This window comes from Haliotis cracherodii, unplaced genomic scaffold (assembly GCF_022045235.1).
Source record: "Haliotis cracherodii isolate W230 unplaced genomic scaffold, xgHalCrac1.p SCAF_16, whole genome shotgun sequence".
Classification (NCBI taxonomy): Eukaryota; Metazoa; Mollusca; class Gastropoda; order Lepetellida; family Haliotidae; genus Haliotis; species Haliotis cracherodii.
Window position 1 is genome coordinate 17,454,870 of NW_027266271.1, and position 26,453 is coordinate 17,481,322.

Here is a 26,453-nt window from a genome sequence, read left to right on the forward strand (position 1 = left end):
CACTCACGCGACTATAATCCCCCATTTCACCTCACGTGAAATATGCATTTTTTTATTTCGGAAAAAAATCTTAATGTTGATCAAGTTTGGGGATGAACAGGTCTGAGTTTTTTTCTGATAAAATCAACATTTCAGGAGCAGATGACTAACGAATCAAGTCAATAAGTAACCGCGCTAATCCTGCTGAGAGATTTGAAAGGTTATTTTCATACTGACTGACTCTTAGTTTAATAATACATGCTATTGCTATTAAAACTATTTCTTTTTCTTTTATCGAAAGACACTAGAGTATTAATATGTTGTTTTTTTGTTTTTAATGTAATTCCATGTGTGATTCCATGCCATTTCTGCCACACAGTGCACTGTCTCTTAAGCGGAAGAGACCCGTGAAGATTCCGGGGTAGAATAGGTCTTCAGCAACCCATGCTTGCCGTAAAAGGCGACTATGCTTGTCGTAAAAGGCGACTAACGGGATCGGGTGGTCAGACTCGCTGACTTGGTTGATGCATGTCATTGATCCCAATTGCGTGGATCGATGCTCATGATCTTAATCACTGGATTGTCTGACCCAGACTCGATTATTTACAGACCGCTGCATATAGCTGGAATATTGCTGAGTGCGGCGTTAAACAACAAACCAACCGACCAACCAAACCAACTGCGGAAGATCGTTAAAACACATCGGTGAGTGAGTTAATATTTAATGTCGCATCGACAATATCATTTGTATATAGATCAAAAACCTTCTCAGCGACACATGAAGGCAGGTTTAACAGTTTCAGTATACAACAAACAAGATAGACAATTATTTTACATCTAGACACATATTAACGATATACAATAAACATAATAATAATTTCAAGACACAATCACAATTTATGACACAGGCCAAATTCATTCAGATATTTTAAAATCAGGTACTCGTTTACAGCGTAAACAGATCCTTCAGATTTTCTGCTTCGATCAGAATCCCTTGCGACTTCGAAGTAAACACAAATTCATACAAAAAATACTTCATTCGTCACCACTCGGCCCCTTCCGTAACCTGCAAGAAGCTATTCGGCTTGTCACGGAAAAACACGAGTAGGTCACGAATGCATATGGTTGACAGTAAACCTTTCACCACAGAGTTATATTTATCAGCCAACACGTTGAGACGTTTTAATCTTATCTACAAATATGACATTACTTCAAATAATAAAATTAGACTGCAATAGTACAATATGTACAACAAACGTGCCTCTTGGTGTAGTGAGTGATAGTCTTAAGCTCGGGCTCTTGTACAAGCTAATTCAGGAAGCGGAGGGACCGAAGTGCACACAGGAAAAGACATTTACAATAGGTTTTTTTAGTCCGCGTGACAACGCGGAAGTCGGGGGGTTAAAGGCGCTGATTCGCTTCTAGCGGACGAATTCTGAAAGACATCCATTCATACAATACAAGGTACATTGTAATTATTGACCGTGACCGTGAAGATCCAGGGTAGAATAGGGCTTCATCAACCCATGATTGCCGTAAAAGGTGACTATGCTTGTTGTAAGAAGCGGCTAACGGGATCGGGTGGTCAGGCTCGCTGACTTGGTTGATGCATGTCATTGATCCCAATTGCGTGGATCGATGCTTATGATGTCAATCACTGGATTGTCTGACCCAGACTCGATTATTTACAGTCCTCCGTCATATAACTGGAATATTGCTGAATGCGGCGTTAAACAACAGACACACAAAGAAACAAAAAACATTACCCTGAATATTATTTGCATACTGTTACGATCAGTGACGTCACAAGCTCCTAAATATTGCCATTACTGCTGAGCGCGGCGTTAAATAACAAACAAACAAACAAACAAACATTGTTATTTACACTGTCCACAGTCTCCACTGTCACTCAAACCACGATCACTGACCAGTACGAAATTTTACCTTGACACCTCATGGAATCCTCATGGAAAACTCGGTCAAAGTGAATTGATTACTCATCAGCATCATACGGTGATTTCATACTTGGTACAGCACGCAAACATCTCAACTGACAAGGTACATGTTACTCTAACTAGTTATGCATGTTCATTGGATGCCTACTCCTGTCACATACATGTGTCAATGTTGGGCATGGATGTCCTGTGGGGGCAGCGTGCAGAGTTGCATTGATCGCTGGTTCGAATCCAGATTTCGTCATAATAATGATCAGTGGTTTGTCTACACCACACCCCTGTTTGTGGATTCATGGGAGGTGTTGAGCATCTCCAGAGTCTAGTCAGACTTCTCGTACATTGTTCAGCGATAAAACTAGGCGATCCCAAAAGAATCTTCTGGCATCCTCTTCGTCTCCCCAAGGGATGAAGGGATGCATCCTGACCAGGGCGTACACAGACTGCGTCATGTTGGCGACCTGGACCTCCTCCAGCAGGACCAGGATGATGGGATTTCTCTCCCCTTCCAGCTGTCTCTGGACAAACATCAACTCGAACTGACACTGCTCATCTCTGGCCATGGCATTGGACAGAAGAATCAGGATGGTTTTACTGACATTCATATTGTTTACAACGTTATCGACGATAGGGATACCGGCCAAAGAGTCTCGGTCACGAATGTACAATCTGGAACCATGAGTTCCCTCTACTTTGGGAATGAGTTCGTTCTTTATCCATCTGATGTCCTCCAAACTATATATTACATAAGCATCATATTTACTCTCTATGTTTTCAAGTCGATGGAGTTCCCCCGCCTGGTATCTTCTCGTGTATAAATAATACCGAATGTGCCATCGGTATCTATACGTGATAGACACTGTCGTTAGGACAAGGAAGCCGATTCCACAGACTCCAATCAGGACAAACATAACAGGGAGGGGAAGAAGGCATGACTGTTCAGAGAGGTAGACCTTGGAGAGTACTCTTCCTCTCATTTCCCCAGGATTGGAACACACGTACTTCTCCGGATAGTCTTTGAACTTCCTACGTTCGGACTTTGTCCAGTTGAGGAACCATAGGAGTTCACAGTTACACGCAAACGGATTGTGCATTAAATCAACAACTTGAAGCTTTTGTTGGACTTCTGAGGTGAACACTCGTTCATCTATTTTAGCTAATCGGTTACTTGATAGCCAAATGTGGGTAAGGTTCTTTAAAGGTGTCAGCACACCTACGGGTAACTCGTCCATGCCATTTTCATACAGTTTTAGGTATTTCAAGTTTTGTAAGTAAACTGAAATGAAATTTGGAAACGATTTAATTCCACAGCTTCCAAGGCCAAGTCCCGTTAAAGATTTTAAGTGTCCAAACCAGTCAGCTAGGTCTTGGTCGGATGTGCTCCGGAACTTATTATAAGAAACATCAATTGACTGTAGATTGGAGCATCCTTTGAATGCATCTTTGTGTACATGTGTCATAAAATTTATACCACTTGATGCTAAAGATATGTATTCTATTTTGCTGTTGTTGAAAGCATGTTGATCTATACGTAGGTTGCCGCTACCGAGGTTTCTCAGGATTACATCAGTTAGTGAAGGCATTTCCGAGAATGAATTTGGCTTTATTTCCCGAATGCGGTTGGTGTTGAGAGAAAAGACGGTCAAATTCTTAAGGCATTGAATGCACCCACCCTCAATTGTGTATAAATCATTGTGGTCCAACTTCAGTTTTCTAAGGCCTGGAAAAAAGGACCCTTTTGTCCTACAAAAATTAGGAAACGTTGAAATATAGTTGTCTCTCAGGTTCAATTCTAGTAACGATGGGGCGTACGCAAGCTTTACTTCCCGGATGGAATTGTAAGCCAGTGATAAAGTCTGAAGGTTGAAGACGCCGCTGAAATCGATCTGATTATAACTTTTAAAGTCGTTACTCCCTAGGTCCAGATACTTCAGTGTGGGACTATGTAACCGATGAAAGATTTGTGAATCGGTCAACTTCAGTTGAACAAGCGATAATGTTTGAAGAGGAAGATGGCTCAAGGTCTTGAATGTTCCAGCTAAAGATTTTCCCGAGAAACTATTGTTGTCAAGATACAACTCGGTCAAGGTAGTCAGATGAATAAATGTGTCAACTGACATGCTTATTATCTTGTTTGACCTCAGAGTTAACCTTTTCAACTTCAGTAATTTTATATTCGTAAACGTTTTTGAGGATATATTTCGAAGATAATTGCCTGAGAAATCCACGTCAGTTACGAACTCTGGTAGCCTTGGAATATATGTGAGTTTCCTTCCGTGGCCCTTGCATGCTGCTTGTTTGGTGTGGTTGTTACATCTGCACCAGCTGTCGCCACAGTTCTCGTGGTGTGCTGTCGACGACAGCGTCACCAGCAGAAGGATGAAGAGAAGTTGGCAAAAGACTGTCATGTCAAGGTGGCCACTGAAACATAGAAAAATAGGAACTATAGAGCAAGATGTTTTTGAAATGCTTTGGAGATACGGTTTCAGAAATGAACACAGTCTGGGAATACTTTTTGAGACTGGTGCAGTCACCTGTTGAGTGAGTGTTTCTGTTGTATCGCATGGTAGATTACTGTGGGAGTGATGCAAGACGTTATGCAGGCATAAAACACGCGAGCATGGGTGTGGTTCTGAAAGAAAGATATGTGTGGTGAACCCGTGGCACATCCATGTGACCTGTGACCCGGGTCTGCACAGCGAATTTCGGCGCTTGAGACGACTGCGCGGCCCCATGATGTAGTACTTGACCAATGAGCTTGGAGATATTACTGATCTGATTGTGTGTTCCGAATGAAAGAATGATGGGAATCTCGAGGTTTTGTCGCAGACGAGGGACTGGCTGTCTCGTTATCTACATATGACCCCTTTATTTAAAAAGCGAAAATTAACAAACACATATGTGTACCATCACTCTAACGTACTGTTCCAATCAGGGAATCAACTAGGGATGACGTCATCACACTCTTCGTTACGTAACATCGACTATAAAAACACAAAGCAGGAGTTTGAACTGTGCAGGGGTTGTCGATTTTATTTATTTATTTTGTTGTTTGTTTTAGCGCCTCATTCGACTTTCCAGCTATATGACTGTAAAAACTTGAGCCTGGACAAGAAAACCAGTGATTAATATTATGAGCTACAATCCACGTTGTTTGGGTACGATGATACGCAATAAACCAAGTCACCGAGACTGACCACGCTATCCATTAAGTCCCCCTTAAGATTAGCATTGGCTGCTGTTGAACTTTTTGTATCCGGATGGGCGTTGGGGTAGCCTAGTGGTTAAAGCGTTGGCTCGTCACGCCGAAGACCCAGGCCCGATTCCCCACATGGATACAAGCCCATTTTCCGTTGTCCCCCGCCGTGATATTGCTGGACTATTGCTAAACCAATCACATTCAGAAATGAAGGTCTAAGCATACTTCATACTTTTCAGTTTAATGAGGACATGTTCCGTTTAAAAAAATGCGTTTTTTTCAGATGTACAGGTAGAGGTCCAACAATGAAAAAAGGCATCAAGGTTGTCTCCCAAATCGTTATCTTTGTATAGTAATCATCCGAAATGTAGCTTATTTTTTTCATCTGCTCGTATCAATCATTGTTTATTCAGTCTCAAAGGTATTGGCCCACAGTAGAAAATTGTGATCAGTAACAAGTGGTTGTAAAATACTTACTGTACATTACAATGATATATCATGATTTACAATTGTGTAAGTGGACCCTCTGTCTGGTCCACACAAGACCTATAATGAGTGAGTGAGTGAGTGAGTGATGTTTAACGCCGCTTTTAAGTATTGCAGTTATATCGCTGCTTGTCAGCTTAATGTGGGAGGAAAGCCCGAATTGACGCCGGTCTCAGACGTTTACCACTTCGGTGAAACCCACGAGCATGGGTATGGTGCTGACAAAGCTAGAAAAATAATCGGGGCGAACCGGGATTCGAACCCACAATCATAAGTTTCTAGCATTCCCAAGGGACGCAACTCTGTTCCACGAATTGCGGCGCCTTAGACGACTGGGCCACCCGTGCCCCTGACATATAATGAAGAATGATTGTGACTAAGCATGTCGGGAAACGCTTTCTTTGTCTGCTGTCCCCGACTTCATCCCGTCTGTGTTGAAGTATCTACCTCGGATATAGATACTTACATGTATCCTGTCATCGTGTCCTAGTGTTCCTTCTTTAGTCATATTCGTCGAAAATTGGGAATATCCAAAACTTGTATGGTCATGTGAATTCCATTGAATACATGACGAATTTTATTGTGTCAAGTCAAATGTGGGACTTTCCCGACGAGTTTAAATGACATGGGCGGATCCAGCATTTTTAAAAGGCAGGGGTCCAAATTACAAAATATTCTTTCAGATAATTTTACTGTCCACAACATACTACATTTATTTATTTATTTTTTATTCATTTATTTATTTATTTTATATAAATATTTTTTATTTTTTAAAAATATTATTTAAAAAAATTATTATTATTATTTTATTTTTATTTTTTTTAATTTTTTTTTTTGGGGGGGGGGGGGGGGGGTGGTGGTCCTGGACGCCCTCTGGATCCGCCTATGCATCAAACGTCACCGCAATAGCCCATCAACTTTATCGCAATAGAATGCTAGAGTGTAATCAGAATAACAACTAACAGCTACAAACTTACGTTTTCCACATCATGTCTGTTCCAATTGACTGCCACCAACCATATCGCCTCTCTACTGCGTCTCTCCAATACCAATCATGACAACACTAAATTCCACTCTAGCTCCAGACTGTAACAGCTGTGACTGTGATTCTGGCTCACAGTGCATGTGCACGCTGTGTACCTCTCACTCACAGGAGACGGGGTATGGATATTGAAACAGTATCTGTGTCGCCTTGACTAGAAAGTAGTGACATCTATCCTAAGACAGCAAGGTTATCACATCGATCCGGTTGATGCCGTTGTCAGTGTGACATGCCATGCGGGCTGAACAAACCTAGGTTTGTCTATTCTGACGCATCCTGGTGTCATAGTACTCGACGGACTCAATACAGAAGAGACAAGGAAGTAGCAAACGTCAACGACAGAGTATGACCGGTCTCGATTATCCGCCGAAACAGATAGCATTGCAAGCAGTGCAAATGTTTATAAGTCATACAAGCTGGGTGAGTGAGTATGATTTTACGCTGCTTTTAGCAATATTCCAGCAATATTACGGCGGGGGACACCAGAAATGGTTTTACACATAGTACCCATGTCAGGAAACGAACCCGGGTCTTCGGCGCGACGAGCGAACGCTTTGACCACTAGGCTACCCGACCGCCCCTCTAAGTCATTCAAAGAGATTTGGGTAACACTTTAATGTACACATACTAGTCTCTCTTTTGTACATTTCTTTTGTTATCTATAAACTCATCTTCTTTTCTGTTTTCCGTGTATATGATTTACTGTACATGTATAAATATCATGGCGAGGGAGTCCTAAGTTGGATAATTTGCTCCCAATCCATTTCAATCTAAATAAAATTGATTGAGCGTAAAGGGCAAAATAGCGGTGACAAACCCGTTTGTTTGTTTGTTTGTTGTTTAAAGCCGCACTCAATTTTCCAGCTATATGACGGTGGTCTGTAAATAATCGAGTTTAGACCAGACAATCCATTGATTGACATCATGAGCATCGATCCACGCATTTGTAATACAATGACATGCATCAACCAAGTCAGCAAGCCCCACCATCCGATCCCGCTAGTCCCCACTTACAACAGGCATAGCATGGGTTGCTGAGGACCTAGTCTAGCCAGGATCTTCACGGGTCCGCGATATAACTGAAATACTTGCTACCAGACCCACTCATTCAGAATGAAAGGTCCATGCTATTTGTGATTGTCAAAAAGGTCAGCGAGTCTGACCACCAATCTGCAGCTACCCTTCAGCTGTTCCATAACAGATAACACGACCCGTGAACATCTGGGATAGATCTGGTCTCCAGCAACCCATGCTTGTCGTAAGAGGCGACTAACGGGATCGGGTGGTGAGGCTCGCTAACTTTGTTGATGCATGTCATCGTATCCCAATTACATGGATCGATGCTCATGATTTCAATCACTGGATTGTCTAGTCCAGATTGGATTATTTTTCAGACCGCCGTCATATAGATGGAATATTGCTGAGTGCGGCGTTAAACAACAAGCAAACACATAAGCAAAAGATAACGCGCCAGAAACCTATGATCGATGGTTCGAATCTCGGTTCGCCTCGAATACGTTTGTAGGTTTGTCAGCCCCATACCCGTGCTCGAGGGTTTCACCAAACATGTTAACATCTGAGACCTGCATTACTTGACCTTCGGACTTTCCTCCCACACAATGCTGACGCCATGCTATAACTGGAATACTGTTCAAAGCAGCGTTAAACCCAACTCACTTCCTCTATCCTGTGTAACATGCTGAAACTGTCTGATCCCGTTTTGTCCCCAGATCCTGTGTTTGCCGGGGGACTTGTCACAGAATGAAACAGTGACCACACTTATCCGTCAAACTGTAGCAAAATTCGGAAAAATCACTGCCTTGGTCAGTGTCTGTTTAAGTCGATTATCATTTTGCCATAAATTGCAGACGCCAATACCATTAGAGATGCAAATATATACACATTCATTCTATTTCTACCCTACATTATATAAGTTTAATAATTTGATTGCTTCAACTGATATATATATACTGTTCAAAATATAACTACAATTCCGTATAAAGCAATCCGGTGTAAAAAAACCATCATTATTGTATATTGCACATTAAATTTGTGTCACACCGTGGAGTGTACTGTGGAATGGGCCTATGGCCTGCGCTGCTTGATAAAATAGATTAATACGTTAGATAAGCACAGGAACGGGCATAGTTAATTAACTCCTTCGTCACCACTCGCCCCTTTCCGTCACCTGCAAGAAGACTTGTCCCCCCATCGATGAATGTTATGTACGAAAATACGACAAACCAATCAGTTCAAGTTCTTTGTCAAACAATCCTCAGAAATAATTTTTGATTTTTCATATGTCTTGCATCTAAAAATATACCCACGACACAGTTAAATGTGTTCAATCATACTGTATAATTCCGCATGTCCCGATGTGCTTTAAATTGCATCTGAAATATAATATAATATATGAGGAAATACATGTGAACTATTACGCAACGAATTGACAATTGTTTTAGGTATGCCGTTTGCGCTAAGACGGAACCCGGTTGCAAAAATGGCCACGAGAGAGGCACTAGTCGCTATTCGGCTTGTCCCGGAATAACACGACTTGGTCACGAATGTTAATTAACTATGCCGATGAAACCAAACAAGGGTGAGATTGAGGGATCAACTTTGAGCTACACTTGATCGAGATCAGCAAAAGTAGACGTTAGACTTTGTTTATGTGAAATATTGTACAGGTGAACAACGCTGGGACGACGACAGTATCGGACAGTCTTGGCGCTCTGACCACCGCCGAGTTCGACCGCGTCATGTCCGTCAACCTACGAGCTCCACTCTTCCTGGCCCAGGAAGCCATGCCCTTTCTTAAAGAGACAAAAGGTTGTATGCTTTTCTTGTTTTATGAAATAGGTTTGCCCTATAGGGCGAGAAAGGGTGAAATGCCCTTTGATCGGATTATTTTTGTAGTTACATCACTGCGGAGGATGGAAATACAGTTTGAAACATTGTTTCACGGAAGTGATAAATTAACGGCCTTTATGCATTCGGAACACCAGGTTGGATGGAAAAACTTTCATGTGTTATTTTTAGCTCACCTGGCCTTAAAGGCCATATGAGCTTATGTCGTCGCAAGTCGGTGTCCATAAACAGTTTCCATTTCAAGCTGAAATTATATGTCGGCGTTTCAATATGGCCACCAGGATCCATCTTTGATTCAAAACAAGCAAAAAAAACAACATAAATCTTCTTAAAACGTCAAAGGGCCTAAAGCCTGAAACTTGAGAATTAAGATGGTCACCTTGCGTAGTACGACATTTGTTTCAGATATTTTGATCGATCTCCAATATGGCTGCCATATTGGACAATACGAAAAACGTCTTCAGCCGTGAACATCTCATCAGAAACCACGTGACAAATGATGATGAAAACTTACATACCTTTTCCGACAAATGACGACATGATTTTATTCAGGCCTTTTCACAGTCATGTTTGTTCACAATTACAATGTACCTTTGCACTTTTGACCCTTACATGGGCGGTCGGGTAGCCTAGTGGTTAAAGCGTTCGCTCGTCACGCCGAAGACCCGGGTTCGATTCCCAACATGGGTACAATGTGTGAAGCCCATTTCTGGTGTCCCCCGCCGTGATATTGCTGGAATAATACTAAAAGCGGCGTAAAATCAAACTCACTAACTCGACCCTTTAATTCTCTCCAAATGCATTTCATGTTTTGTTCAAATCATTAGGAGTTTCTTGTGAAACAATCGGAAAATGTGATGCCACAAGGAAAATTATTCTCCTCCAGAGTTAAAACTGTTGGTCGTAAATGTATATTGCAACAATGTCCTGCAATAGTATATCCATTCTTGCAGGTTTAGGAACCTTGTAGATACAAACTACTTGTTCATATTTGTAACTAATGTCCTCCTGATGTTTGTTTGTTTGTTTGTTCTTTAACGCCGCACTCAGCAATATTTCTGCTATATGACGGCGGTCTGTAAGTAATCGAGTCTGGACAAGACAATCCAGTGATTGATATCATGCGCATCGATCTACGCAACTTTGATACAATGACATGCATGAACCAAGTCAGCGAGCCTGACCACCCGATCCCGTTAGTCGCCTTTAACGACAAGCATAGTCACCTTTTACGACAAGCATGGTTTGCTGAAGACCTATTCTACCCCGGAATCTTCATCAAAATGAAGTGTTCTTGTTAGTGTTGAACAAAATATAAATACCTACCTGTGGTCATCATTGTTTATTTCGAACATGTCAGGATATCTATCATATTTGTTATGATGGGAAACTCTGTTCCTTAATACAACAACAAAGCTATGTTTACAAATATTTCAGCAACTAACACGAACAACCTTGAACACAAATTAAGAGATAGGGGTGGGTGAAGTAAAATGGGTTTTAGGTTGCGTTCTATAGTATTGCACTAAAAGCGACGTGCATGCACGTCAGTCTGCTTGTACTAGTCGGGACGTATGTCAGTTTTATAGTGCTAGCCCACTGAGAAACCAAGCCATAGTTAAACATGGATACCAAGCTCGGACACATTAGACTGACTCCGAGCCGACCAGTCCTTGTTTTAGCCCCTTAACGCCGAGCGCCAGACAGGGTAACAACAAGTCCCATCTTTTAACGTCTTTGGGTATGACGAGGCGAAGGGATCCTTCCTCTCTCCGAGCATGTGCTGAATCCTCCACTCCACGGATGGCGGGATGGATGGATGGATGGATAGATGGAGATAGATAAATAGATATATATTATGATAGCACCACACCATAATATTCATAAACTCATTTTGAATCATTCTTATATCAACCACAACGTGAAGACACAAAAAGCAACACCAGCCATGGTATGAAGTCAAATAAACCAGCTACTAACATAGAAATGTGTATATATTAAGTGCAGAATTACTATATTTGTCTGAAAACATAAAACCGGTATTTCACTTTCAGTCTGGGCTGTGGTTCATAGAGAAAGCTCAAGAATATTATTCAGAAAATATATTTTGAATATTTGTCTCATCTTGTAAAATAAGATTCTTATCTCATGATCTGATGTGCATAGTATTGTGATTTTACCTAGCATTAAACTCACCGACTGCTATTAATACAAACTCCATTCAAGATGCATTTCGTGAAACTTTTAGTTTCGTGTTAAGTAATCAACAAATATGGCCAATATGGTGGTCATTATGGGGGCAATGTGGTGGTCAATATGGGGGCAATGTGGTGGTCAATATAGGGGCCATGTGGTGGTCAATATGGGGGCCATATCGTGGTCATTATGGGGGCCATGTGGTGGTCAATATGGGGGCAATGTGGTGGTCAATATGGGGGCAATGTGGTGGTCAATATAGGGGCCATGTGGTGGTCAATATAGGGGCCATGTGGTGGTCAATATGGGGGCCATATCGTGGTCATTATGGGGGCCATGTGGTGGTCAATATGGGGGCAATGTGGTGGTCAATATGGGGGCAATGTGGTGGTCAATATAGGGGCCATGTGGTGGTCAATATAGGGGCCATGTGGTGGTCAATATGGGGGCCATATCGTGGTCAATATGGGGGCCATGTGGTGGTCAATATGGGGGCAATGTGGTGGTCAATATGGGGGCCATATCGTGGTCATTATGGGGGCCATGTGGTGGTCAATATGGGGGCAATGTGGTGGTCAATATGGGGGCCATATGGTGGTCAATATGGGGCCATGTGCTGGTCAATATGGGGGCCATATCGTGGTCATTATGGGGGCCATGTGGTGGTCAATATGGGGGCCATATGGTGGTCAATATGGGGGCCATATGGTGGTCAATGTGGCAATATCGTGGTCAATGTGTGTGTGTGTGGGGGGGGGGGGGGGGGGGGCATATGGTTGTCAATATGGTGGCCATATCGTGGTAATATGGGGGCAATATGGTGGTCAATATGGGGGCCATACTGACATTCAAAACTTTTGAGCAAAAGACGAGGAAGGATAAGGTCACTCTTAGTCCATTGAACATGTAATAGTGAAGCTAAGGAAAACCGTGAGATCTTCGTATGAAGTGAGTGAGTGAGTTACGTTTAACGCAGCTTTCGACAGTATTAAAAGCTTTGCTTGTGCTTTCAGTGGTGCTGTGAGCATTTCAAGTACATGTATTAAATGTTGCTTCGACAAAAGTCTAATTATAATTCACATGAAACATTTGATAACCATCATGACATGCGGACCAGCCTTCAGCCAAGATAAACCATGATCCTTATAATGATAATAATAATAATAATAATAATAATAATAATAATAATAATAATAATGATGATGATGATGATGATAATAACAACAATAATAAGAAGAATATTTCTATAATATTAAAATTGTTCCATGCCTTCCTGTAACTCAGAACGCTACATCAGTATTACCCTGTTAATTGATCAGTGTGTTCCCAGATGTCATTATCAACTCCTTGGGGAGTATACAAACCAAGTTGCCTGAGAGAAATAAGGGTAACCGTCACATTACCATATCATCCTTCCGGGGACCCATTCGCTGCTAGGGGAACAGAAGCATATTTTGAACAGTCACTTGTGAAAGGAGACGTCTTGCTTCAGTTTTTAGCCAGCATGCCAAATGCAAAGGAAGAAAAATAGTCTTCCAATACCGGAAAACGACACTTTATCATATTACTCACAAATCAAATTTCAATATCTGAAAAAATGATGTCTTGTGGAAGGAAATGGGTTTTCTGATACGGCGTCCATATTCAAACTCATATCGGATTGAATCATGGACCCATCAATAAGTTCATCTGTAACGTATACCAACGAAGGCCATCACTTAAATAATGTGAATCTCAAAATGTTCAAGCGATGTAATCAATCTGTGCCACACTGAATATATGATAGCAGGAACAGGCAATGGACAAATGTGTCAGCCATTAGATGACGTCACTTCCTGTCTATAAATCTGATCCTCACTGGATCCTTTGGTAGTAGGAACAGTTTTGCACGGACTTCGATTGGTTTGTCGTCTGCTGGCTCGATTTCAAACCGTTGGATGATCTACACAAATGGTGAAGGTATGAGTCAGACATGTATTCCATAGGATAAGCACAACACATACTATTCTTTAAAATATATTAGGTTTATATGCCTCAAACGTTCAGACAACGGCGGACGATCAACTTCTGATTTCAAAGAGAAATTAGATGCCGAAAACGCCCAACGACATAAGCTCAGTTGGAGGACGATCAACTTCTGATTTCATAGAGAAATAAGATGCCGAAAACGCCCAACGACATCAGCTAAGTTGAACATTCAGTTATGGTAAGCTAGAAAAGGGGAGATAACTCACGTGTGACACGAGGGTCTGTATCTCCATTTCAGCAACACGGCGCCCTGGAAAACATTCACAGTCTCAACAAGCTGCGTGAACAAATAATACACGTGTATGTCTTAGTGTAGGGCATGTGTCGGAGTTGTGTGAACAGATAATACACGTGTATATTTTAGCATAGAGCATGTGTGGGAGTTGTGTGAACAGATAATACACGTGTATATCTTAGCATAGGGTATGTGTCGGAGTTGTGTGAACAGATAATACACGTGTATATCTTAGCATAGGGTATGTGTCGGAGTTGTGTGAACAGATATAACACGTGTATATCTTAGCATAGGGCATGTGTCGGAGTTGTGTGAACAGATAATACATGTGTACATCTTAGCATAGGGCATGTGTCGGAGTTATGTGAACAGATAATACACTATATCTTAGCACAGGGCATGTATCGGAGTTGTGTGAACAGATAATACACGTGTATATCTTAGCATAGAGCATGTGTCGGAGTTGTGTGAACAGATGATACGCTGTATATCTTAGCATAGAGCATGTGTTGGAGTTGTGTGAACAGATAATACACGTGTATATCTTAGCTTAGAGCATGTGTCGGAGTTGTGTGAACAGATGATACGCTGTATATCTTAGCATAGAGCATGTGTGGGAGTTGTGTGAACAGATAATACACGTGTTTTGAATACTTTGACCATGACACTTGATTGATCGTCATTGGTAACATGGCTGTGTATTGAAAGTGGAATGTAGACGTAATTCCGAACTCGGTACATGTGCTTTCCAGATCGGGATCAAGATAAAGTCTACCAAACTGGAGTGGGTCACTGCTGTGGGCCTCTATATTCTAGTCGTTTATTACCCCTTGAAACGTACCAAGCTAAAATGACAATGATGGCATTGAAATTAATTTGGCTTTAATGGTTCCATATTACTCTAAAATGAGAAGAAATCATATTTTGTAAGTTATTCGTGAAAATGTGCAACTCTTGTTCAATCGCTTAGAATGTATATACATGATGCATTTCGTTCAATACGTTTTAAGGGTAAACCTCTTTCTGGCCCACAGCTACTTGAGAACAGGTAGAGTTTCCTCACTTCAACATGTCCTTCAGTTTTGAATAAGGATTGGTTTTATTTAGAAAATATATGTTATTATGAGCAATATCATTCTCATTTCATGTTGTCAAGATAAGGTCGAATTTCAGTGTATATTTTGCTCAATTCTAGAGGTAACTTGGCCTAGAAATTACACAGAATTGATATAGTTACAGTATACCGTAAAGTATGTTTTAAGTCATGTATAGGAAATAGTTAACATTACATATCTGTGCACCTAATTGTATTCATTTAACCTGCATGTATGTCATGCAAACTGCCGCCATTTTATATCCCGTTCAAAATGGAGGGTGTAATTCAAATATGCCGTTCAGCAATTCCATACCGTATTCATGCATCGTAACCTTACAACCCTCTCTACCCGTGAAGATTCCGGGGTAGAATAGGTCTTCAGCAACCACTGCTTGCTCTAAAAGGTGACTATGCTTGTCGTAAAAGGCGACTAACGGGATCGGGTGGACAAGCTCGCTGACTTGGTTGATGCATGTCATCGATCCCAATTGCGTTGATTGATGCTCATGATATTAATCACTGGATTGTCTGGTCCAGAGTCGATTATTTACAGACCGCCGTCATATAGCTGGAATATTGCCGAGTGCGGCGTTAAACAATAAACCAACCAACCAACTACAACCCTCTCGCCGCGAAGTCTGGATGTTCGCTTACCAACACACATCCTCGGCCCGAAGCCGAACGACAGGTACGTGTAAGGGTTGCGTTTCTGTCTCTCCTCCAAATTGTCCCTCATCCAGCGGTCCGGCCTGAAGGTCAAAGGGTCATCGTACAAGGATGCCTGTCGTCCAAGGGCATAGATCGGCACACTGACCATTGTCTGACAACAAAAAACAGTAGTGAACCATAGAACAGATTTGCTACGATTTTGAGCGACATAGTTTAAACTTTTCATCCTTTGTATATACCCATGAAAACAGCATGTTGAATTTTGAAAATAGAGCGGAGAGTTTCCAGACAAATGGATTTCTAAAATTAAAATGGGACGTGTTTGTTTCATTTTGTTTTTTGTATAACGCCACATTTTCTTTATAGATTTATGAAAGGCCAATGTGGGCCATTTTTTGGAAGTTGGGGTTGGGTTGGGAGACGCTGGAATTTTGTATCGAAACGACATAATGTTGCATCTACAGCGACAGCTACAAAACCAGATATTGTCTTAATATAAAACTATGAAACTAAATATATGATTTAAAAAGAAACACACCTTGCAAAAAGATAATTTTGTGGCAGACAATATCTCCCTTCTTGTTCAACAGTCAAAAATATAGTTATTTTTTAAAGAATTTTCTGTGACAATTTACTTTTATTGCTCATAATATCAATCTCCACTTCGTCTGGCCCAATGTACAATGTGTGAAGCCAATTTCTGGTGTCCCCCGCCGTGATATTGCTGGAATATTGCTCAAACGGCGTAAAATCATACTCACTCAATCATTCACAGAACCATTGCTCGGCAGGCGTTAACAACTGATGATGGCCTCACCCCGGCTGGGACGTGGTATCCCATGACAACGTCGTCCTTGGGCATGTTCCTCATCACAACGCTGCCTGCTGGATACAGACTGAAGTACAACATACAGAAGCTCCTCAACAGCTCGTCCAAACAATTAGTCTTCACTCAGACATTAAAACAGTTTATTGAGAGCGACCTTCCATTAATCTTGTTTAGTCGCAAATAAATAGGTCCTGATTTTCACATACTTTGCTGAAAACATGCCAGTGTTTAGATGAAAGAATGCAATTCACTCCACAACCGTGAACCGACAAACATTTTACCTTTCACAATGCAAAATCTAAAATGCATTTACAAATTCAGATACTGGAAAAGTCTTCATATCCATTTTTGTGCAACCATGAACATACAAGTCGCAATAAATCCCCATGGGAATGCCTCAAATGTATTTTGAAAAAGAAAATAATAATTTTTAAAAAAAAATCATTGAAAAACAAAAAGTCACTAGTAGATGATCTGTTTGTTTGTTTGTTGTTTAACGCCGCACTCAGCAATATTCCAGCTAGATGACGGCGGTCTGTAAACAATCTGGACTAGACATTCCAGTGATTGATATCATGAACATCGATCTTCGCATTGGGATTCGATGACGTGCATCAAACAAGTCATCGAGCCTGCTCACCCAATCCCGTTAGTCGACTCTTACGACAAAAAATTCTAACCCGGATGTTAACAGGTGCGTTGATGATTGGACCCCACATGGTTTTAAATTGTCACATTTAGATATATCGAGCTAATCTTTCAGTTTCAATAAATTGGAGAACAGCATTCAAAAAGCCTTTAATAGCAGATGGCACCAGTTCACCATCGTGTTCATTTCTATAAAAAGTGGCGGATTAATAATCGAAAAACAAACCAACAGAAAATGGAAACACCACGCCCAAACAAATAAAATGTGTCTGTTCGGTGTACTAGTTTGTCTCAAAAGTGTTTTATCCGAAATCGAACTCTTGTACTGCTCACTCACCGTAAGGTCTCCTTAAGCACAGCCTTTAGGTACGGCATGTCTCTGAAATGTGAAGACGTTGGTTTGACACCAGGGGGCACAACTCGTGTCACTTCTTCCAGTAGTCTCCCTTGAATGTCTGGTTGCCTGGATACTTCATACAACAGGAACTGAACTGTGTGTGTCGTCTATAATGACAAATGATAACATTGTAATTTCAGAATTTTTCAGAATTTACAGGTGACAAAAATGCAAACGAATAAACCCATTTGAGCAAACAGAATCCACGTTACATGTCACAGTGAACAAATTCAGTTCTTTTAATGCACTACTTTTCTGAGGTTATACTTGTTCCCAACATATTTCATATATGGACGAATATGGTAATTTCTCCAAGATAGACAATGCCTTGTGGCTTGGTGTAAACGGCCTCCCTTTTCCACATACAGAGCATTTGCCTGGCGAGCGGAAGATCGGTGGTTCGAATCCCTGGCCGTGTCCTAGCAATACATTTAAAAATGGTACTTGTTGTTTCCATGCTTGGTGCTCGGCATTATACTACTGTATACTACTCAAAAGAAGTTAAGAAACACCTGATTATTTCATATGATTATATTTGATGTCATTGCTGGTTATTATTGCAGCAGCCTTCCAATTGTTGTTCTTTAACTTCTTTTCAGTTGTATATACATAATGAGTTATAGCAGACTAAGAATGTGTTTTGTTTGTTTGTTTGTTTGTTTGTTTGTTGTTTAACGCCGCACTCGGGTCGCGTTAGAAATTGCCTTCAATATTGTTTGCATTCATAGAGGTATAAACTTTAACACCAGTGTCAACTCTTTGTTGTTTATTTGTTTGTGTGTTGTTTAACGCCGCACTCAGCAAAATTCCATCTATGTGACGGCGGTCTGTAAATAATCGAGTCTGGATCAGACAATCCAGTGATTGACGTCATGGGCATCGGTACAATGAATGTATGTTTTCGAGGACTTCCAGTGCGTTGGGACTACAATTGGTTCAAGTTTATTGGTGAATTAGTTAATTCTGCTTACGGTGTCAACTGAGCCCGCCATCACGTGTGTAACATTGGCATACATCTCCTTGGGGGACAGCACCCCCTTCGCCATCAATTGCTGGATGAAACCCGCGTTCTCATCCTCAGGCTTGTCCACTATCTCCTGCAACTTTTGGTCAATATTTTCCTTTGCTGGAACAGTGGCATCAAAGGGGTGAGTGTAATAATAAAGACCCCTTTGCGTTGATTCACCATATCAACACATTCCATTAGGCTCAGTCACATGAGGATTTCAACTTAATTCTTGGGCGGAGAGGCAGTCAAGTGATCAAATCGTTCGCGGCTTCACTTCAACATGCGTAAGGTCATACTCACTCAAACTGTTTTGTAGCAGCGGTCGATTAACACAAAAGTTGAGCAATATTAAAAGACCATCTTTGTACCTTATAATTAAATAGTAAAACGGATACAAACCATACTCATTTTCTCAACCTTGACCAGTGACAATACTGAAAAACAGTGACAATCAGTTCGGGCGTTATTTTTCATTTCGGCATTCTTCTTGTGCTTACAAATCCAACCCATGGAGATTCCAGGTTAGCACATGTTAAGAGACCTATGATTCCAAGGATTATAACTGTATTAATGCCATACAAGTTGTCTAAAACACTAAAATCCTAATGATTTGAACAAACCTATGACGAATCATAAGAGAAGCATACTTGCCAAAGTTCATTAAATATAATATCAGAGACATCCTTACGGAGCAAAAATGAAATTTGATAGAATTTAAGAGCGTAACAGTACATTTTGAGAAGAAATAAAAATCGGATTCGAACAGCTGGAACAAATTCAGGTATCATTATTTTTGGGAACAAATTGAAATTTTTCAGCTTCGTTGACAAGCGATGTCTGGGGATGTGATGTTAACGGTGTGAGGAAATGTATTTGAGAGGATTTAGGAGCATGGTCAAAGTGTAAATGTAAAATATAGGTCTAAACTTGACATGGTGAAAAGCTGAACATATGTCTCGTGGCCCACTACTAACTACATACATGTAGAAAATGATCGAATAATGGTCGTGATCCGTTTCAGCTTTCATTATGGACGAAGGTCAAAATGTTACACACCACGAAACAGCGGAACATACAGCCCCACTACTTAAAGTACTAAATACACATGCAAAAATGTCTGAACAAACTCCAAGAATAGGTTTTTCAGAATGGTTGTCATGGTGACCATTGAAAATCGGGTTCTGAGGGACCGACCATTTTAAACTTAGATATTCTAGTTGGGCCAGTCCAGGGGGGTTAACTGACTATAAAAGTCCATTTTCCACCTTTGTCAAACTAGGCTGGAATAACGGAGTTATATTTTGTCTGGCATAAGCAGTCCACGGTTAGTCCAATCAAAATCGAGTGACGAAATCGACATCCTGTTCATAAACAACATGACGACTACCTTTCAGATTTGGGACGACTGCAGTATATGGAGAGCATGTGTACCGTCAACTGGGCGTCAATAAATATTTTCCATGCGTATTCATGTTTTTAATCAAGGTGCTCAAATGATTTCATGCACTTCGCGAGGTTAGACCAGTTTCATTACAATGAAGATCTTGACTATCGATCACATCGTCTTGACTTGGCGCCGCCATCTTGTTTGAAGCAAATGTAAGTGATATGAGATGGCCTCAGACCACAATTAATTTCCTTCTTTGCTATCTACAGTGACATGACAGCCCACCATAATTATTATCGGTCGTAGGCTGTTCTCCTGTTTCATGCTAACCCAACCTGCCACTTGTCACTTAAAACGCCAAGTTTCGGCCAGCATCCACCACCTTGCTTTCGCAGTAACCACTGTCAACAATACTCACCGGAAGTTTCGAGCCGAAACACACAGAGCGGCCTTCAACTTGGGGTCAAATCATGGGAAGCTGGAATCAATACCTTCACAGATTGGGGCGAATAAAAAATTGACAGCAAACTACAATGTCTTATCTTTCATTTAAGCTATCACAAGTCACTCCAAAAAAATTGCCACAGGCTGAACAGCCCATTTAAACAGGGTACTATATTCTCCCACTTCCTTCTGGTTCATGGTAAGACTTAGGGGGGATAACTGTGGTCTGAGGCCAGATTGCTCAATAGGAGAGGCATAGAAGGGACATAACTCGTAATAGCCACTGGTGGCGCTACGACCAGGCCTCGAAATTCCAGCCTTGTTCAGTCACTCCCGAGGATGGGAACAAGAATTTGACGTTTCAGCTTGATTGGTTTCGTGGTTTAAAATACAAGCGCAAAACGGCATGATCTCCACTACAAGCAACGCTCGTCGATATATGGCTGAAATAATGCCGATGAGCGTTAAATTTGTAACTCACTAACTACGAACAACACATCTACCACATTTCACAGTTTGTATGGAAATTGTTGGGTAACAGACAGGGAAATGGATGGGCTATCAGGTTATGTTTGAAATAAGCTCACTTGAGTTCAAACACCCAAAGGGGCGGTCGGGTAGCCTAGTGGTTAAAGCGTTCGCTCGTCACGCCGAAGACCCGGGTTCGATTCCTGACATGGGTACAATGTGTGAAGCCCATTTCTGGTGTCCCCCGCCGTGATATTGTTGGAATATTGTTAAAAGCGGCGTAAAACCATACTCACTCACTCACTCAAACACCCAAAGAACTTACCGATTCGAAATACAGTGTCCATGCTTTCAGTAAACTTTTTCCAATCTTTACGCCTGAACATTTTGGAGAATTTGGGAGGGAAGAATATAAGTTTGTTTGTCGTTTCACCCAATGCATGAGTTGCCTCAATGAACTCGGTGGTGGTTGGACTTCGGTTGTCAGACAAGCATCCCATGCGTCTCTCGTACAGGACCGTACAGATAGCTGTAACAGAGAATGAAAAGGGGTTGGTTATAATGCCGCTTTGAACAGTATTCCAGTTATATCACGGCGTGTCAGCTTGACGTGGGAGGAAAGCCCGAGTTGGTGTAGGGCCCACTTGCACAAAGCGATCATAGGGCTAAGCTGAACGTAACTCCCACGAATTAACATAGGCTTACGATAGTCTTAGCGCTAAGATCGCTTTGTGCAATTGGGCCCAGGTCTTAGAGGTTTACAACTTTAGTGAAACCAACGAACACGGACATTGTGCTAACAAACCCAGAAACATAATCGGGGAGAACCGGGATTCGAACCCACAAACATAGATTTCAACTCTGCACAGCGAACTGCGGCGCCTAGGTGAGGTGGTGAGGTGAAATGGGGTTTTAACGTCGCGTCCAAGATTATTACACTGACTTAAATAGCGACGTGAATGCACGTATGTTTGTGTATGTGGCTGTTTCTACTAGTCTGGGCTAATGCCGATTTATAGTGCTAACCCACTGAGATACCATTCCGTAGTTTAACATGCATACCCCTCCCAGACACAGTATAGAGACTCCGAGCCGACCAGTCCTTGTTTTAGCCCTTAATGCCGAGCGCCAGACAGGGTAACAACAAGTACCATCACATGGCTGAACAATCACATGGCTGTGGAAAAAGACAAATGTGTTTACACTCTAAGGCCCAGTTGAAGAGTTCGACGTCGATGCGTTCCACGACTCCGTCTGGTCCTCGGAGAGCAGCCAGTCTATCCAGCAAGTCTGCCGCGACAGCACTGAACTGGTCGCCATAACTCTCCACTGTCTTCAACTTCATCATCGGCTTGTCAATCACGCTGCGCAGTCGATACCACATCTCCCCCTGCCTGCATAAAAGATTATCCATATACAGTGAAACCTCGCTAGTCTGGACCCCGTTAATACGAAACACCATCTCCTGAACGATTAAGATACTGTTGGTTTTAGGGACTATAATCATGCATGTTAACGTCGCATCGGCAACACAATTTCAGCCGCAGAGCTAAAACAAATCTTACATTCAATAAAACACATTCAGTACATGTCTAAACAGTGATACTATTCTTTGAACGTGTATGTTTATTCCTAAATTGGTTTATTCGGGTGATTGTAGTTAAAACATAGTTAATTCGAAGTCCTGATGACCATCTAAATATATCGAATAACCGGTTGTTCGAGATAAGCGAAGTGCCGATATTATATGATATATATAATTATATAGTATGACATACAAAAAGTCAATATGTCGAGTTATTTGAGATCGGGTTAGCAATTGGGATACCGTGACATGCATCAACCAAGTCAGCGAGCCTGACCACCCGATCCCTTAGTCGCCTCTTACGACAAGCATAGTCACCTTTTTAAGGCAAGCATGGGTTGAAGACCTATTCTTCCCAGGATCTTCAAAGGTCGATGCGCAAGTTAGATAACATTTACGACACTAATTCAACTACAGTACAGTGATTATTTAGCTGACACTGAACCCTATCACGGTTGTGATGTAACCAATGTACCCTTGACATTCACTCTGTTTCTTCTCTAAACGATAGAAGGACACAAACCACATTTTTTTTCAAATCAGACTATCCAGTTAAATTTTAATAGCAAAAATTGTATTTTTTCATCGGAACGTCGGACATCTTAGAAACTGGACACCATTTTGAAATTTGAAGCGTCTTACGTTGTTGTTTTTTAAAAATCAGTCCAAAAGGAGTACCCATGCTACTTTTGGTGCTTGTGTCACAATTTGAACGAATATCGTGAATATTGATTTATTTACCATCAATCTAGCACAATACTATACCGTTTGGTAGATGTTTTACTTACGCTGTAAGGAGCCCATCAGCTCGCCCCGCATCCTTATTATATTCGTCCCAAGCTGGAAACCCTATCCTTAACGGATATTTTCCTTCTTGAAGACGCAGTTTTTCCAGTGCAGCTGGGTCTATCATGTAAATTTGTTTAAATCCTCCTGTATCCTCCAAAAAAATGGGCCCCAAGTCCTTGTGGCGTTGGAGAAGCAGCTCATGCGCAACGTCATAGTTTTTCACGAACTCGAGCATAGTCCCTATAACGGGCCACCCCTTCACCATCGGCATAGCGCTTAGTGGCTTTGGCCTGACCTCGTTTTCACCCGCATTAACTGTTGAGAAGCCTCGAAATGAATAGAGCGGCCTCAACGCAGTACATCGAGCGACGCGATACATTTTTCAAGCCACCAAATGCTTGTCACTGGAACAATATAGTACTGTTATGTCATTCGTTGGAACTGTTGCGCTATGATTACCAACGCGATACCAATAGGTTAACAGAAACGCTAGTTTTGACACCCGTCTTTCTCTAAGGCAAGCCTGCAGTGGACAGTACACCATTCGTTACCACTCGCATCTTTCCGTAACCTACTGTAGAGGCTGTCCCGGAAAGGCACGAGTTGGCTACGAAAGGTAACGTATTCCATTCGTGATCACCTCGTGTTATTCCGGGACAAGCCGACTATTGCAGGTTACGGAAAGTGGCGAGTGGTGACGAATGATTCGTGCTTTTCCGGGACAAACCGAATGTTAGATTACGGACAGACGCGAGTGGTGGCAAATGGTGCCTTTCGATTTGCTTTGAAATAAAAATAGATATCGACATGTTCAGCCATTGACAACTAACGTCCATTAGTGTATTGTATCCCCGTTCTGATATCAGATAAATTAGAAACATTTATTGGGAAGAGAAGCTCAAGAGGTAGATGTGCACACAGTGTCTGTCAAAAGCAAATGGAGATATACATGTACTCCATAATAATGAGTGAGTGAGTGAGTTGGGTTTAACCTCGCTTTTAACAGTATTCCAGTTATATCACGGCGTGTAAGCATAATGTGGGAGGAAAGCCCGAAGTGATGCAGGTCTCAGACGTTTACCACTTCGGTGAAACCAACGAGCACGGGTATTGTGCTGCCAAACCTAGAAACATAATCGGGGCGAACCGGGATTCGAACCCACAATCATAGCTTTCTGGCGCGCCCAAGGGACGCAACTCTGCACAGCGAATCGCGGCGCCTTAGACGACTGGGCCACCCGTTCCCCCTACTCGATAATAAAGGATACACTCGGGTCATCACGTTAATTATTTGTTTATTATTATTAAACCCTTAAGTTTGTTTGTTGTTTGGCGATGCACTCAGCAATATTCCAGCTATATGACGGCGGTCTGAAATATAATTGAGTCTGGACCAGACAAACCAACGATTAACATTATGAGCATCGATCCACGCAATTGGGATATGATGACATGCATCAACCAAGTCAGCGAGCCTGACCACCCGTTCCCGTTAGTCGCCTCTTACGACAAGCATAGTCGCCTTTTAGGGCAAGCATGGGTTGCTGAACACCTTTTCTAACTAGGGTCAAGTACATACTTTCAGCATACCAGTATATCCCTACACTTTACATTATTATTATTACTATTATACCGCTCTTATCCAGATACTAGTATCGGCTCAAATGATTAATGATTTGGGAAAAAGAACATTTTTTTTCTATTGGACCCTCTCCAGAAATACATCATACATGTAAACATTATCATAAATATATAAAACAAAAATATATCATCCAGTGTATCATAAGTCCATTCCGTTACGAGGGAGTTTCATTGTAAATGACAAAGATATGAAATGATAAACTTTGGGAAAACATTTGAAGAGGTTTTGGTTTAATATCTAGCTTAACATCGAAAGTTTTGTTGTTTTATAACACACTAGCAACAATGTCACAATGGTTTTAGAGAAAACACATTTCAAACATACATAAAATCATTTGTTTAACATCATAATTGGTTTGATCGTTCAATAACTGGTAACTTTCAGGCTTACACCGTATTTGTCTTCAAAAACGTTTTATTTCCCAATTTATGTTAAAATAGTTATAACTTTTGTTATGTGTTTGTAGAACAGACTTGTACTTCACAGATAGCCACGATGACCCGACCAGGCTCTTCAAATATGGGTTTGGCTATGCTTCATGTCACAAGGTGTTGGGAGCTCAGATTTGTTTATCCAATAATTTAAAAAAACGAGTTGTAATTTTCAAGACTGATTGAGTGAGTGAGTGAGTGAGTACGGTTTTACGCCGCTTTTAGCAAAATTCCAGCAATTTTCCAGCAATATCACGGCTTCGCACATTGTACCCATGTCGGGAATCGAACCCGGGTCTTCGGCGTGACGAGCGAACGCTTTAACCACGAGGCTACCCGACCGCCCCATTTTCAAGACTGACACTCCTCAATGGTCTCAAACCCCTCTTTAGGATATCATACACTATTAAATTCAAGTTTTCGATGTGAAAACTATTTTCCTAATGTCAGTATTTTCTAAGAATAGAACTGCGATGTTAAAACTTAGAACTGGTTATGATAATCATGGTGCCCAGAAATATATAAGAAATAACTCTTCTGATAATGAAAATAACTTACTATGCCCATTATGTAAACTGCTTGAAAACGAAGCGCCCGTAATCTTCAGTTGTCCTCTGTACTCTCAAATACAAAGTTAATACTTGTCAAAGTATGAACAGTCTAACACATTTTTAAACCGCGAGATTGTATGTAATTTAGTATGCACAATGATGAGATGAAGTTGAACATTGCAAACTACGCTTATTAGGGCTGGGACGGGTGGGTATTGAGTAAGACCCGGGTACCACAGGACTACCCGGACCCGTGGTGGTTATATCCCATTAGTTAGACGTCCCATTAGTTAGACGACCCTTACTTACTTACTTACTTACTTACTTACTTGGGAGATTTAACGTGCGCTTTCCGACTGATGCGTATTTCGCACACGGGCCCGGCCAGGCCATTTAATGTGTTTCCGAAAGGGGCGAAAGTGGTGTGTGCAACCCAAGAGGGGGCGTTAGGGGTTGCTTATATAGAATTTTGGAATTTTGAGATTTGGAATAGATGCCGATGGGGTTGGGGAGGAGAACTAAG

General features: G+C 41.4%; 2 protein-coding genes across 3 annotated transcripts; both read right to left on the bottom strand.

Annotated features, from left to right (window-relative positions):
• Positions 1–864: 864 nt before the first annotated feature.
• Positions 865–6,887, bottom strand: LOC139463441 (toll-like receptor 3). Its single transcript, XM_071244706.1, has 2 exons — positions 6,594–6,887; positions 865–4,352 (listed from the first exon to the last, which is right to left on the bottom strand). Exons 1-2 carry the CDS (start codon positions 6,605–6,607, stop codon positions 2,258–2,260), a joined length of 2,109 nt encoding a protein of 702 aa, XP_071100807.1. The 5' UTR covers positions 6,608–6,887; the 3' UTR covers positions 865–2,257.
• Positions 6,888–12,940: 6,053 nt separating this feature from the next.
• On the bottom strand, positions 12,941–23,846 carry LOC139463442 (1,25-dihydroxyvitamin D(3) 24-hydroxylase, mitochondrial-like). 2 transcript variants are annotated; one of them, XM_071244707.1, is made up of 9 exons: positions 23,306–23,846; positions 22,136–22,326; positions 21,258–21,461; positions 18,596–18,750; positions 17,565–17,731; positions 16,568–16,646; positions 15,736–15,901; positions 13,957–14,000; positions 12,941–13,664 (listed from the first exon to the last, which is right to left on the bottom strand). In XM_071244707.1, the coding sequence occupies exons 1-9, from the start codon at positions 23,683–23,685 to the stop codon at positions 13,551–13,553; spliced, it is 1,500 nt and encodes a 499-aa protein (XP_071100808.1). In that variant the 5' UTR covers positions 23,686–23,846; the 3' UTR covers positions 12,941–13,550. The 2 variants fall into 2 exon arrangements, with proteins under 2 accessions (XP_071100808.1, XP_071100809.1); XM_071244708.1 differs by lacking the exons at positions 12,941–13,664; positions 13,957–14,000 and having other exon boundaries at positions 15,757–15,901; positions 16,568–16,632.
• Positions 23,847–26,453: the final 2,607 nt, after the last annotated feature.

What these genes read in the sequence shown, in the direction of transcription:
- LOC139463442 (XM_071244707.1), bottom strand. Translation starts at nt 23,685, where the DNA reads ATGTATCGCGTCGCTCGATGTACTGCGTTGAGGCCGCTCTATTCATTT. An exon ending in GATACCACGTCCCAGCCGGG is followed by an intron (nt 15,902 to 16,567) that starts GTGAGGCCATCA and finishes TTTTGTTGTCAG; the next exon opens with ACAATGGTCAGTGTGCCGAT. An exon ending in CGGGCCGAGGATGTGTGTTG is followed by an intron (nt 14,001 to 15,735) that starts GTAAGCGAACAT and finishes AATGTTTTCCAG; the next exon opens with GGCGCCGTGTTGCTGAAATG.